At 40.6% G+C, this 14,412-nt stretch overlaps 1 protein-coding gene across 1 annotated transcript in view; it reads right to left on the minus strand.

Moving 5' to 3' along the window:
- Positions 1–5,371: 5,371 nt before the first annotated feature.
- LOC117463389 (uncharacterized) overlaps positions 5,372–14,412 on the minus strand; it is a 42,652-nt gene continuing 33,611 nt past the window's right edge. The window contains exons 3-8 of the mRNA XM_071206516.1: positions 10,380–10,498; positions 10,096–10,189; positions 8,830–9,165; positions 8,477–8,663; positions 8,072–8,194; positions 5,372–7,902 (exon numbers count right to left, since the gene is read on the minus strand). Coding sequence (XP_071062617.1) covers positions 8,094–8,194; positions 8,477–8,663; positions 8,830–9,165; positions 10,096–10,189; positions 10,380–10,498 — 837 coding nt within the window. The 3' untranslated portion in view covers positions 5,372–7,902; positions 8,072–8,093. The remainder of the gene's footprint in view (positions 7,903–8,071; positions 8,195–8,476; positions 8,664–8,829; positions 9,166–10,095; positions 10,190–10,379; positions 10,499–14,412) is intronic.

Below are 14,412 nucleotides of genomic sequence, written 5' to 3' on the forward strand. Positions count from 1 at the left end.
AACAAAAACAATGTCTCAAATTGGGATCAATAAAGTACCATCTTATCTTATCTTATATTACATCCGGACTAAAACCACCAGACTCGGGGACAGTTTCATCCCACAGGCCATAAGACTATTACACACCTGAACTTTGAAATAACATCCATAACATTCATCTGGCTGCTACTTAGAAATGATTTGTCTAATATATCATATATTCCAATCACTTGTTTAGACTCTTATTGCACTATTTCACTTTTTAACAATTTTTCTTTGCCTGTGACCTAAGGGGGGGGGGGGGGGGGGGGGGGGTAGGAGACGTTCGATTCCTGTTTTGAATAGTGTGCCGTCGATGGGTTTCATTCCATTTCAAAATGCTGTTTGTCACTCAGCATAAACTTCAACATCCAACATCCAATCACAGAGCTTGAGGACAAACCACGGGGTTTGTCAAGCAAAGCACATGGTGTAGTCCCAAACGATAGCTGAGGATTCTGGGTAGTGTAGTGTCTTCGGCCATCCTAAACTGAACAAATATTTGTTTCTCCGAATCGAAGGGGAAAATTACAAAAGCATTGTACACAATTTAAACCAATCAATGTTGTGTAATCAACAAGGATAATCTGGTGTTTTTAAATTGATCAGTAATGCAGATATCACTGTAAAATCAATCGACAGTAAAGAGAATACTTACTTCCGGGTGTAAAATCCTCCGTTATCCAATGGGAATGGATGCTCACATTGCTCTCCGTAATACAATAATGGGGACATGATCAAATCGGAATATAATGTTCTTTTAAAAAACGTTAACTAAAGGGAACAACCTATTGGACACAGCTGAAGCTCTGGCCTTCCTTAAAAACTAACTAATTTAATAAAAATCACAGTTGTATTACACACAATGCACTGTTTTTTTAGAACAAAAATTCGTAACTAATGCACCATAATACATTCTGACGACAAATAAAAATGATTATGAATACAAATAAAATAAAAGAAGCCTCCCGTGAGTTACTACAAGCTATAAAGTAGATTTTAAAAACGTTTTATAGAATAAACGCTCACTGCAGGACGTTGTAGAAATGCGTGTGTGCACCACGACAAAAGAGCCTCATTCACTTTACATTGGGGTTGTTTGCGTGGTGCAGACAGGTAAATGTAACAAAGTTCGTGAGTCCACCACGCAATGCGGTGTTAAGGAGTCGTGGTGGAGTCACGCATTCTGGTGAGATCAGGGCTGCAGTCGGATAGTTTAAAAATCAGCTCCTAAGTTCTAACCCTATCGTCTATTCCTTGACCTCTGAGTGAAACGTCACGGGGTTAAGGGATAGTGGATAGGAGAATTCAAAAGGACTTAGGAGAAGAGACTGCGGTACTTTAGAGAATCCGAATGCACTTTCACTATCCGACGTGTTTATGATGCGCCAGCGGACGTCATTGTGTGCGTCTGCTGCTGTGGGGAAACTATGGAAACCACAGTTTTCTATACAGCGGACGACAACATGGATGTTTAATAAGAACGAGGGACTATCTGTAAACTCATCTAGAGACTCTGCACCGTGCTCTGATGCTGCTGCTTTGCTTTATGAACATGGACAACAGAGAAACATATTTATTATAAACGTTAGTCCTTAACATCTATCACTGTGTATATCACCATTCAAACATCTTTTAAAAGTTGAACAAACCCCACACAGCTCAGTAAAGACTAAAATGTTGACTTTATTTGATAATTTCAGTGAAAACTAACGTTCATATTTCTCTTTTTGATTATAATACTGATGAACGTTCAGAACAAAGCACTTTGCAACTTACCACCTATGTTTTAAAAAGCTTAATAAGCACCGTAACTTTCATGATATAATTTCTCGGTCATAATCGGTTGTTTCCATGAACGGCCGACTGTTGAGTGACGGCAAATGCTGCGGCTGCAAGGCATTGTGGGGCAGCATTTTCGCTTCTCCTGTCGGTTAGGGAAGTCCAGTGGTTCCTAAGCTAAAGGAGGTTATAAAGGAAGTTTGAAACCTCCTTTCCTATCATTCTCATCATTCTAGAGAATTCGAACGGCACTTATCATGGCTGCCACTGAGGGACTTCCGGGTCATTTCACTCCTTTAGGAAGGTTCCTAAGCTAAATGGACTATTCGACTTCAGCCCAGGTTGGTAATTAGATACCTTACTGTAGGCCACTCCCCCTCCACACCGCTACACACTCGTTGGTTTGGAATAGCCCTCAATATGGCGGACCCTAGTCCGCGCAAACGTAGGGGTAGGGCGGTTTGGGAATGGGCCACAGTGACGGGGACACCAGCAAGCCATGTGCTAGCTAGTGCCATGGGTAGACCAAAACTAAGTCCTCTCTTTTATTTTTCCTATTTTTACAATCTTTTCAGTCATAAAAGAGTGTGGCACTCTGACCCACTCAACCCTGTTACTGATATTATCAGAATAAAGCATATTAATTTCAAAGTTATCTTTCTTTCATTAGATATCCAAGTTTGTCCTTGCCTTGAAAGCAGCATTACATGCTACATCTAGCAATAATTCCTGAGGTTAAAGCTCAAATTAGCATTGATTTTCAATCCTGTTACTTTCAACCCTGTTACTATAATTAGAGTAACAGGGGTAATTCTTCATTGGAAAATATACTTTATTTGATGCCTTAGCTGGGCAAATCACTTTTTTTGATGGTTTATTATCTGTTTTTCCTAAATACATTAAAAAAATTATAAAATAAAAGGTTCATTTTTCAAAAATGTTGGTGTCTAAATTGTCCTCCAATTCTGGAATGACCCCTATATTTTTATAGCAAGAAAATGAATAAGAGAATTTCCCAAAATCTTGATTCATGCCTTTCCTAACCACAGTCAGAGCAATTAGAGAAACACACATTTTGTTCTCTGAATTGACTCATTTCAAGCTTCAAAAAGTGAATTATTGACTTCCTGTCCCTGATTGCATCCCAATATTTGATGGTAGTTATTTCCTCTGCTCGTCAGACTCTCTAAACATAATCAATGTGTGTTATCTGCTTCTACTTACCTTACAGTCTTTGTATTGGCAAAAAACGGTTGGGATAACCTCTTAGAAACAGCAGCAGCACAGTGTAGTCTGCACCCAGTGATCTCTGTTCAAAGCAGAATGTGTGAAATCAATGAAACTTTGAAATAGGAGTAAAAAAGGGCCGTTCTGTGTATCTGTTCAATGCTTGATCTCTTCTCTCCCAAACTTACCTTTAAATAACATAAGGAGCAGAACCAGCACTGCTCAAATAAACTTTCAAAAATACATTTTTTAACAAGTGCAAATTCTGCAAGTTTGGCAAAAAAAAAACTGAGTATAACTTTTAGAAAGTGTTGAATCACTGGATATGAACACTGTTTTTTTTTAGCACAAAGCTTTAGGCTGCGGCCCCACGAGGACGAATTCGGTCGTTTGCGTTACTGTTTAGTGTCATATAGACCGTTCGGCCCCACGAGGACGACCGAATATGGCACTAAACGACTGAGGAAACGACAACGGGTCCCAAGGTGGATAGAAAGGCATACGCAGCTCTCTGGGGGGTCAAACAGCTCCGTGTGTGCGCCCTATACGGACATTTTCAGATCACTGATAGTGATTGCGCAATAGCCCCGCCTCTCCCCACCTCTTCTGCTCACTTCCGCTTACCCCGCGCCAGTGCTGAAGTGTTTCGCCACCAACAACAACAACAATGGCGGATCGCAGAGTTGCTATCGTGCTCCGGACGCTATTGACCATGCTACAGTTGTTTGTGCAACATCTACAGCAATAATGATGAGGCAATAGCCCCGCCTCTCCCCACCTCTGCTGCTCACCCCCGCGTCAAAGTAAACTGCACCCTGAATTCAGATTATTTATCTTTCTCTCGCGAGTGAAGTCTAATCTGACAGGACGGAGACACGCAGCTCTGCTCCCCTGCAGCTCCTCCCGCTGCAGCAAAACACACACTTCAAGTCAGATCATCACCCTTAGCTATTTTAATTACCTCTCAAACTCCCTAAACTAGTTATAACAATGTTTATTTTTACAGTCGGCCGGGTCACTCATTACTGGATGAGCTGCTGCATGAGACAGACACTGACGCTGTCTGAAGAGAGGGAGGAAAAAGAGAGGCTCCGTGTATTTTATCATTATATTATATAGAGTCGTTATTCATTTGTTTTAAAGCTCAATAAATAACAAAGAAGACCTTTGACCGGCACTTTTATAATTGTGTCCGGAAGATTTCAACTTTAATACACGCTGACTGGCGAAAAACTCTGCCCGGTTCCCTCGGCCCCCACCGCGGAGAATAAACAGAAGGGCAAACATGACAACCATGCTTCTTCGCTGCTTTTGTGGAGGAAGTTACAGCGCCACGTACAGGCTCGGCATATGTACTGCAGCTTCTCCAGCAGTTGGAGCTAAACGGAGCGGTCTCGTGTGGGCAGACACTATCCAGATAATTATTGCATGTGGACGGAAGCCGTTTGCGATTGCGTTTGCGTTAATCCTATGCGTTTAGCCGTTTTCGTCCTCGTGGGGCCGCAGCCTTAGTCTCTGCCTTTGTCAGTGTGTGAGCTGCTGTGTTTCTCTTGCAGATATCTTTTAGTCATGTGGAGGTTTAAATACAGCAAAGGTCAAACATAAATATAATATACTATTTTTTGTTAGGTTAAAGATATACATTTGACACATACGCAAACAGACACACTTAAAAACAACTTTAACTAACACTTAACTTTTTTAAGGATTTGCTGAATCAAATCGTGTAACCATTAATCAGTTTTATTTTATTATATCCCAGCAAAACAAAAAATGTAGTTTTAGTTGGAGTAATTCATTATAATACGAATTACGATGGGAAGTAGCTGGAAAAAGATATCATGCAAAAAAAGATCAACTTATAACATACAAGTGGGAAATAAATTATTTCCAAAGAAACAGACTTATCTTATTGGTATATTATTTGGTATTTAACATCATCTTAGAGAATTGATGTGCAAATAAACATAACACAAAGCTTCAGAACTATGCTGCTAACCCAAGTTAATAAAGTTAAATAGTAAAGACAATTTAAAAGTGTAGAGCTGTTATAATATCTTTCCGTTTCCCACTCACCTCTGCCTCCATGAAAGTAGGAGTGTGTGCAACACACACTCACTGCACACACTCCTCCAGTAGAGAAAGTCATTGATTTCACTACATTGAATTATACTATATATTTCTTTTTAGTTTGTGTCCAAAATCATAATACTGCACTGTTCATTAGGACACATTAGGACACAAGTCAATATCTCTTAGTTATCCTTGATCCTAAAAAAAAGAAATGCAAACACACACAGAGCAATTCTAATTCAAGCTTTAATTGTTGTTTTGAGATGTGTTAGTTAGTTAATAGTTATATAGTCTGTCAACTGATTTTAATATCATCAGCATCAGTTCATGTTTGCTGGGTGTGCTTTCTTAAATGTGGGGTTGAGTTGACCTTGTTTGCTTTTTGCTAACATTTGGAACACTCCTTTGTTGAGTTAAGTCCGCAGTGGGTGAAAGAGACGGAGGACGGAGGTGTTGATAGTTTATCACAGCTGATGTAATGCTGGAAGTAGGCAGCGTGTCGTGCCTACTGACTGTGGGTGGTCATGTGCGTGAAGCTCTGAAGTTAAATACAGCCCACTTCTCAAGAAACACCTACAGAATGGGTGCATATCGGCATTTTCTTATCAGAACTCAAATCATAAGATGTGTCCCTCTGGAGGGAACTTTGGCATTTAGGCATTTGCACAAAAAGCTATATAACACACTACAGGGAAGGGAAACCTAAAAATAGCAGAATATATCTTTACATTTGGTTATGAGGCTTCATTTTGTAAGTGTGAAGCAGCCAAATCATTTTGTAAGTGTGAAGCAGCCAAATCAGAATTAAGTCTGTGTAAGTGTCCTGCACATACATGTATATTTATTTCTTCTGATTCGTCCTGCTAATGTTGCCAATAAGATGAATCTTTTTGCTGCGGCTTGGCAGGGAAACGGCCTCCTAGGAATTTATTTAATTTGTAGTCGCGGCACAAGGGCAACAAAGCCAGGATGGGCTGATGGAAAAATGGGTAAAGAGACCAATGACTCACCAACAGTAAAATGGTGAGTGTTGCATTAAGATATACTTCACCTTGGCATTATGTCTGCTATGTTTTGAGCAGACGGAACATGTACATTACAGCAAATTTGAAATCTAAAATTCAACACCCATGTAGTTAATTTTAACACTATGAAAGAGTTTATATTGAAACCACCAGCAAAGTGTTAAATTAACACTTTCCAAAGTGTTGACAATATAACACTATCACAGTGTTACTATACCAACACTAAGAGTGTAAGATGTGAACACCAACACTGAACACCAACGCCAATAACAACACTAACAGTGTTGGCTGCATCTTCAATTCAACACTGTTTTGGTGTAGAGTAACACTACAGTAGTGGTACATCTTCTCCCATCTAACACCTTTAAGAGTTAAACATGTACACTGATAGTGTTGCAATTCAACACTGTCCTGGTGTAGAGTAACACTTCAGTAGTGATACATCTTCTCCCATCTAACACCTTTAAGAGTTAAACATGTACACTGAGCTAGTGTTGAATGCACATTATACTAGTGTTGCATTTTGCATTAGCCTCAACACCTCTGGGAGTTCAAAATGAACACTAATCTAGTGTCAATGTTGTGTATTGGTATTATGATGTACAACAAACTGGTGTTAAAAGTTACAATGACCAATAAATCATTCCAGATAACATATATGCCACGTGCTTTATTTGAATGGTGGCATGTCTCTTAAGACTGACAAATTCTCACAATATGCAATTCAACAAATAAAAAAATAACCCTCTTTGACAGTGGAAAAGGTTGTTTGTTGCCTGGCACGGCAGGCAACAAACAACTTTTTCGGACCTCACACACCCATGGGGTGGGGGGATAAATACAAATTACAGCACTTAGCTGTCTAAGACAATATAAAAAAGGGTGTCATTGGTACTTGCAGACATTTGCAGATCAAAAGGCTTATGAAATTGCAGTGCATCAGGTTTGATGACTGAAAGACTATCCTGCTTAACATTAAAGGCATGAAAATGCTCAACAAATAAACTTTCCATGTCTCTTAAGACTGACAAATTCTCACAATATGCAATTCAACCAACATTCAATATTGTTCAACAGCAAAAATGTATATGTACAAAAATAAAAAATAACCCTCTATGGCAGTGGAGGTCCGAAAAGGTTGTTTGTTGCCTGCCGTGCCAGGCAACAAACAACCTTTTTGATCCATGTCACCAACATGTAAAATGTCTTCCCTGAGAATAACAGCTTGTTGGACTGGTGATGAAGGATTATTGCTTGAAACGACCCCATCCTTATCATGGTATTTCTTCAAGTGTTTTTTAAAACCTAAAAAACTTTTGAACTGCAATGAGCAGCCATCCTGAGTGCATATCAAATTAAAATGTTTTCCTGGATACAAGCCATGAACAAGCTTAAGGTGCCGAGTTAAGGATCCAGGCGTATCAAGCAATAATCTGCATATGTACTGTAACACTTATACATTACTCACAAACTTAGTTCTCAGTTCCTTGACCTTGGGGCTCTCACTGGTGGTGTCAACGTCTATGTTATAGACAGTTGTTTGCAGAAATGTGTACATGCTTTTGAGTGCTGGATCATAGCTAGTGCCTAAGACAAAGTGAAGCTTAAAAAATTCATCAATTGCTGCTAAGGAAGTGGTAGCCTCACAGGGGATGAGCTTCTTGTCGATCAGAATGAAGAAGTTGCAGACAGCCTCCTTGCTGGTCCCTGAAGCAAGAAGATATGGCTGGCTCGTGTCCATATGGCTCTGAAGGTGCTCATCCAGACTCCTACAGGACTGAAGGACAAGGCAAGCAACATTTTAATTTTACATGGCTAACTATGCGCATGTGTGTGTTTTTAGGAATAGTTTATATTTGCACTAGCCTAGTCCTACTTTATCATAGTGACAGCTCTCTGTAGTAGTTCTGGTGGCTAGATCTAACATTCTTAAACCTGCCACATACCTTGTGAAATACGACCAGATGGTCAATGGCCTGAGCTACACTGATGGGTTTTCTTCCTTCCCGCAGGCTGGGGTGACAGGAGGTGCAGAAGGAGGAGGATGGATGCCATATCACTGTCCCACTCTGTAAGAAAAGAGAACAATGATCAACTTCTTTTTTTTTTTTTTACCAATCTGTATAATGTCCAACAGTTAATAGTGCATGTACAAGCAAAATACAAGACATGAAGTCTCACAACACAATAAAGTATGGAAAAAGTGAAGTGGCCTGAATACTTTCCAAACCTGTAAACACTGTACCCTGGCATTCTCCAACTGTGTGGTCATACACTCCCTCCAGCCTCACATAGACCATTTACAATAGGCAATATGACATGATATGACAATGCAGTTCCTAAAACCATACCTGGTGATTCCAGTGATGGTTCATCAGCCCTTTGGTTCTTGGCAGACAACAACAAGCGCTTCAGCAAGGGTGTGGAAGTCAGCATTTCTGCCTGTTGGATGACCTTTGCTTTGAAGGAGGTTGGCCACTTTTCCAGTAGTTTGGATGGAGTTTCTGACCCAAAGAGGAGACTGAAGTCTTGGAGAATCTAAAACACATATACAGCACAAACGCAAGAACCACCATCAGGTTTTCAATGTACTACTAATGCCAATTTCACAGATTTAGATCATCTCCATTTAACTGAAGGTTGCTTAAAACATCTATCAAAATAACATTCATAATAAGCAAAAGTAGGAGTAATAAAATATTACCAATCCTTTAGTGTCCAGCAGGCGCGGGAATACTGAAAGGACAGTGGAGGATCTGTCAGGATCGTGGACAAGGCGCTGTCTATATTCCAGTGTGTCTCTCATCTTCTTCATGATGACTTCTCTGTCGTTTGTATGATTCATCACAGATATGAGCTCTTGAAATCTCTGCTCATCTGGATGATCATCACAGTGGCCTATCTCTCTCCTTAGCATGGGGCCTCCATTCTCTTCTATTCTGGAATCCTTGGACCTCACAGGAAGTCGCGTTGCTCTCTGAACGGACTTCAGTCGCCACGCTAGAAACCCACCGCCTTTCTGCCCGTCATAAAAATGCTCCTGACCGAAAAAAACAAAATTGACAATTTACCCATTGACAAACATTCACATAACCAATGGCGGCAGCTGCCATGCAAGGTGCAGGCCTGCTCATTGGGAGCAATTCGGGGTTCAGTGTCTTGCCTAAGGACACTTTGACATGTGGACAGGAGGAGATGGGATTTGAACCATCAACCCTGCAGTCATTGGACTATGCGCTACCTCCTGAGCCACAGCCGCCCAAATGAATTAAACTACCCTACAGTATGTATACAACTACAGGAATTCTTAAATGCAGTAGCATGTTATATAAATCCCACAGCATTCAAGGAACCATGTAAGCCAGGGGTGTCAATCTCAATTTCATCGTGGGCCACATCAGCATTATGGTTGCACTCAAAGGGCAGGTTGTAACTTTAAGACTATATAAAATGATGTATTATATATTACATTATTGCCTCTGCATTGGATTATTATCAGATAGGGTAATAACTTCAGAATTAACGTCTGAATGTAGAAGTTAAGGCAAATAATTGCAAATCTCTTCAATGAGAATGTCACAAAATAATTTTAAAAGAAAAAGCAAATTCTGGAAAAAAAGTGACATTAAAAAAAAAGGAGGTGAAATAAAAAAAGAAACATTTAAAAAAAAAAAGTCAAACTCTGAAAAAAAAGTCAAATTTGAGATGCATTATGGGACATGTAGTTTATGGGCAACGTGCTTCTGTAAATCATCATGTAACCATATGTTACGTGCCGTAGTGTGTTACCCCTAGATCTACCAGGGAACGTAACACCATATAATAAACATATCATTCTTTGCAAGCTCTTTGCTGGGGCCACAGAAAATGAAGTCACGGGCCGGATTTGGCCACCTGAGCCTTGAGTTTGATACCCCTGATGTAAGCCATCTAAAACAGTCTACTTTGATCATAATCAAGAATAACTCACATAGCCTGTCTTCCCATGTGGATCTTGGAGCGAGGGAAACAGGATAACAATCCCCAGTGCATACTTCTCTTTGGTCAGTCGCTGAGGGATTCTCCTGTAGAGCAAAAACAGTCATTTTCAACATTTAATTCATTTAAGTCTAAGAGACTCAGTTTAAGAACATATAAACTTAATGAACTCAATTTATGTAGAAATACAATTGCACCAACTTCATCCACACTTAGCCTATGACATACATGACACTTTCATGCAAAGCTATAACAAATTAGAATCTTACCCCTCACTCTGCACCTAGAATGTTCACCATCACTTTTCTTGTGGCAGGACTAATTGTTCCTTTTTCCTCATACTCCTTCAGCACATCACTTCCTCCTGGTTTGGTCAGCAGAACCTGTTTTATCAGCTTAAAACAAAACACAACAAAAATGACACCCGTTAAGTAAGCAGTAGGGATGCTCCGATCGCCAATTTCGGGGCCGATCGCCGGAATCAGTATCCGCCGGAATCAGTATCGGCCGATACCGATCCGATCGAGTGGGCCCTAAATGGAAGATTTAAACATTACTTTAAATCTTCCATTTAAAGTGATGTTTAAACCCAGTTAATGGGGCTCATTCACTGGAGCTTCCACAAACAACAATCAACTTAATTATTACATTCAAATGATGTACATTATTCAAGTTTACATTCACTTTGGATAATAACACGGGAGAAATGAGCGGAAGCGCTCTCTTTTCCTCTCTCCCTCCCCCTCTCTCTCTCTCTCTTTCCTGACAGCCTGTCAGTATCTCATGCAGCCAGTGTTGGGAAAGTTCACTTTCTACATGAACTAGTTCAGTTCACAGTTCACACATTTTAAAATGAACTAGTTCAGTTCATAGTTCATAATTCAAAATGTTGAACTAAAGTTCATGGTTTCAAAAATGAACTAATTTATAGTTCATCGTTCTTTTTTCAATACGTTGCTGCGAGCTATCATTTGTCTCCTGTACGATGTTAATGGGCCATTTCAATGTTTACAATATCCTCAGAGGGCCGTACAAGTTATTGACCTCTGCTTAAAAAAACTAAAATCACAGCCCATTCATTTCATTCTGTGCAAAGAAAAAGCAACCTCTTAATCCAGATATCTCACCATGACTCGCGTATGCATGCACGTGCAGGGTGTGGCGTGACCACAAAAACAGAAAGATAATTTATGGACACAAGATGTGTGCAAATGTATTTAGTTTCCTATCCATGTGAACATGATTTAAGTGGGGGGGGGACCTAACCTCCTCTAGGGGGGTCCGGGGGGCATGCTCCCCTGGGAAGATTTGTTGCACTTTGAGAGCAACATTAGGAGATCTATGGACACATCTCTCAACACCCAAACACAACTGTAAGCAGATTTTCTTTTAATTTATGGATATTTGACAAATCACTCCCCTTTCAAACTGTATTCTTCTTTATTAATAACTGTCATATAGTATTTTATATCTGTTTACTTTATTCTCTTATTTTTTTTATAACTATAATGATCATATAAAGATGGGCCTTTACCTCACTGGTTGTAGACAAAGCTTCTTATATTCGTTAGCATAGCTAGCTAACCAGATGCTAATGATAACAACAAAGTTATTGACTGTATGACAGATGAGCAGATCGCCACTGGGCTTTCAACTAAAGACACAGACACGCAGAAACTGCGGCATGTGTATGGACTTATCGGTACTGCAATTTCTGAAGTGCTGGAGTGGCGTTCTGGTGCTCTCCGTCAGAACTGCACCCCTGTCAGTCGAGATATATACCACGTGATGACACGTTAGGCTCGTGTTGTGTTCAAGGACCCTGACCTTGGCCAGGAAAAACAGGCACTCGCTTGTTTCATTTTTTTATTTTTTGCGTGTGTTTATAAATTACCTCGAGGGCCGTACCAAATTGTCTCGCGGGCCGTATACGGCCGGAGGCCGGAGGTTTCCCACCCCTGCCCTAGAGTCTCACTCTGAGCGAGTGCTGCTGCAGAGCTCTGCTCTCGGCTTCGTCCATACTAATTCATTCATTCATTCAATGCTCGCCGGTTCCGCGGTTCCACATTGTTTGTTGTGAGGAGTCTGATATATTTAGTATATTTATATTTTAGTGCGACAGCCAGGGGTGACAGGCGCGTACGTGTCACAGGCAGCTTGCTGTTGCCAGATTGGGTGGTTTTCCGCATTATTTTGAAGCCTGTTTACGGTGTGTTTTAACTGGGTTTTCGGCTGAAAGGCATATGAAATCTGGCACACTTTTGAACGCCGTTATAATACAGTGCTGAGAATGAACGCACTTTTGAACGCCGTTATACAGCGCTGAGAATGAACGCGTTCTCAATTACGTTCATCTAGCGGAAATACAGTACGTTCAGTTCACGTTCGCCCAAAATATGAACGCGTTCATGAACGATCGTTCATTGAACGCGTTCAGGTACATCACTGCATGCAGCTCACTGATCCAGTAATGAGTGACCCGACGGTGAAGAATAAATATATTTATAATAACTAGTTTAGCTTGTTCCAGAGGTAGATAAAATAGCTAAGTGTGTTAGGTCTAACTCTTGTGTGTTTCGCTCCGCTCACCGGTCCGGCGGGCGGAGCTGCAGGGTTTCTGCTTCACACACACGTTGCATACCGCTATTTTACTGTCTTTTTCGGACACCTTAAAATAATGCCAGACCGGTGAAGCCATTTTGGCGAGCTTGTTTTGCCGCACACAGAGAAAAGTGTCATGTATTTCACGTCATGCGATCGGCTCTCACGATCGGCATGTTTAGAGAGCACCGATCGATCAGTAGAGAGTGAGTATCGGCCGATATCGATCGGTGACCGATCGATCGGAGCATCCCTAGTAAGCAGTATAGGTTTATGAGCAATCTACTGGTACAGACACACGGATGGACAGACGTCACTAAAATGTAAAACAATGGTGTACATGACATATTGAATATGCACTCACATTTTTGGCTTGTGGACCCTGCAAAGCCTCCTCCTCTTTTCTGAAGCGTTTCAGAGTGCCACTGTAGAAATCGTTTTCACTGCTGCTTTTCGAAGTGACTGAAATAGTATCTGTGCCTGAAGCGGGGGATGAGGATGGCTCTGGAAAATAATGTCATCACACAAGAGATATTAAATATGAATATTGAAATTATATGGTCTTTTTGTCATGTCTTTATGTAATCTACTGGTGAAGTGTTCTCAAAAATACAACAAACCCACTGAAAACCTCCATTGCAAGTATGAGTCCCAAGTCCTTGTCCACAAGAGCGCACTCTACTTGGGACCAATACTTAAGACAGCAATGGTGTTTTTTAGTCTAGCAAAAGCTTAAGAACAAGGCTTTCAACAAGAACCCCAAGTAAGTACAAAATTATGTATTTTCACCAAATCAGTGGAGTATGCACATTTGATTCCTATAAACAATACTTTACCTTTTAAAGGAATGGTCCACTCATTAGATAATTATTCCAAACTTCAGTATTTAGTGAAACATTATGTTTAAATCATACCCTGCGATATTCCCCGGTAAATAATGATTTTATAGCTCTTTTTTATCAAGACCTGTATATTCCGTCTGGCCGCCGCCATTTTCAGTAGTCACGTGATGGTCGTGACGTCATCCATGCGTTCACTTTGTCAACACACGGAAACATGGCGGAGTATTTGAGTTCGGACTCGTCAGCAGAGGAAGAAGTTTTGACCAATGTGAAGAGATTGGATGGGGGAATTCAGCCATACATATCAGTATGACAATACGACACCCTCTGTCCTTAGACCCTCACATCGTACAAGGAAAAACTTCCGAAGAAAACCCACAGTTTAAAGGGAACATGGGAGAAACCTCAGGGAGAGCAACAGAGGAGGGATCTTTCTCTCAGGACGGACAGACGTGCAATAGATGCCGTGTGTAAATTGAAAAGATAATACATTTGCAACATAGGTAGTCCAAATGTTTGGAAATGCATGTGTGTATAATAGGAAGATGATATAAGATACTATATGTATGCATGTAGTACCACCCTTGCTAGTGATTCCCTCTCTAGTTTAGCATACTCAGCTTCAGCAAGGCAGACAGAATTGCAGACACAGGTGTCACATGAACTTTAAATGTTCTGGAAAGTTCCTAATACAGCTTTAGCCTTTTTTATCTCATGAAGTCCCTAAGTGACACACACTGAACAGTCTGGTGGGTTATGGTCCTTGTCATTTGCTTTTGTGTTCCCATAACAACATGTCCAAGATGTCCATGTGCCAGGCGACAGAACTAGCTACATTTGGAAAGGTTTTTTGTTGCTAAAGTTAA

This window comes from Pseudochaenichthys georgianus, chromosome 18 (assembly GCF_902827115.2).
Source record: "Pseudochaenichthys georgianus chromosome 18, fPseGeo1.2, whole genome shotgun sequence".
Taxonomy (NCBI): Eukaryota; Metazoa; Chordata; class Actinopteri; order Perciformes; family Channichthyidae; genus Pseudochaenichthys; species Pseudochaenichthys georgianus.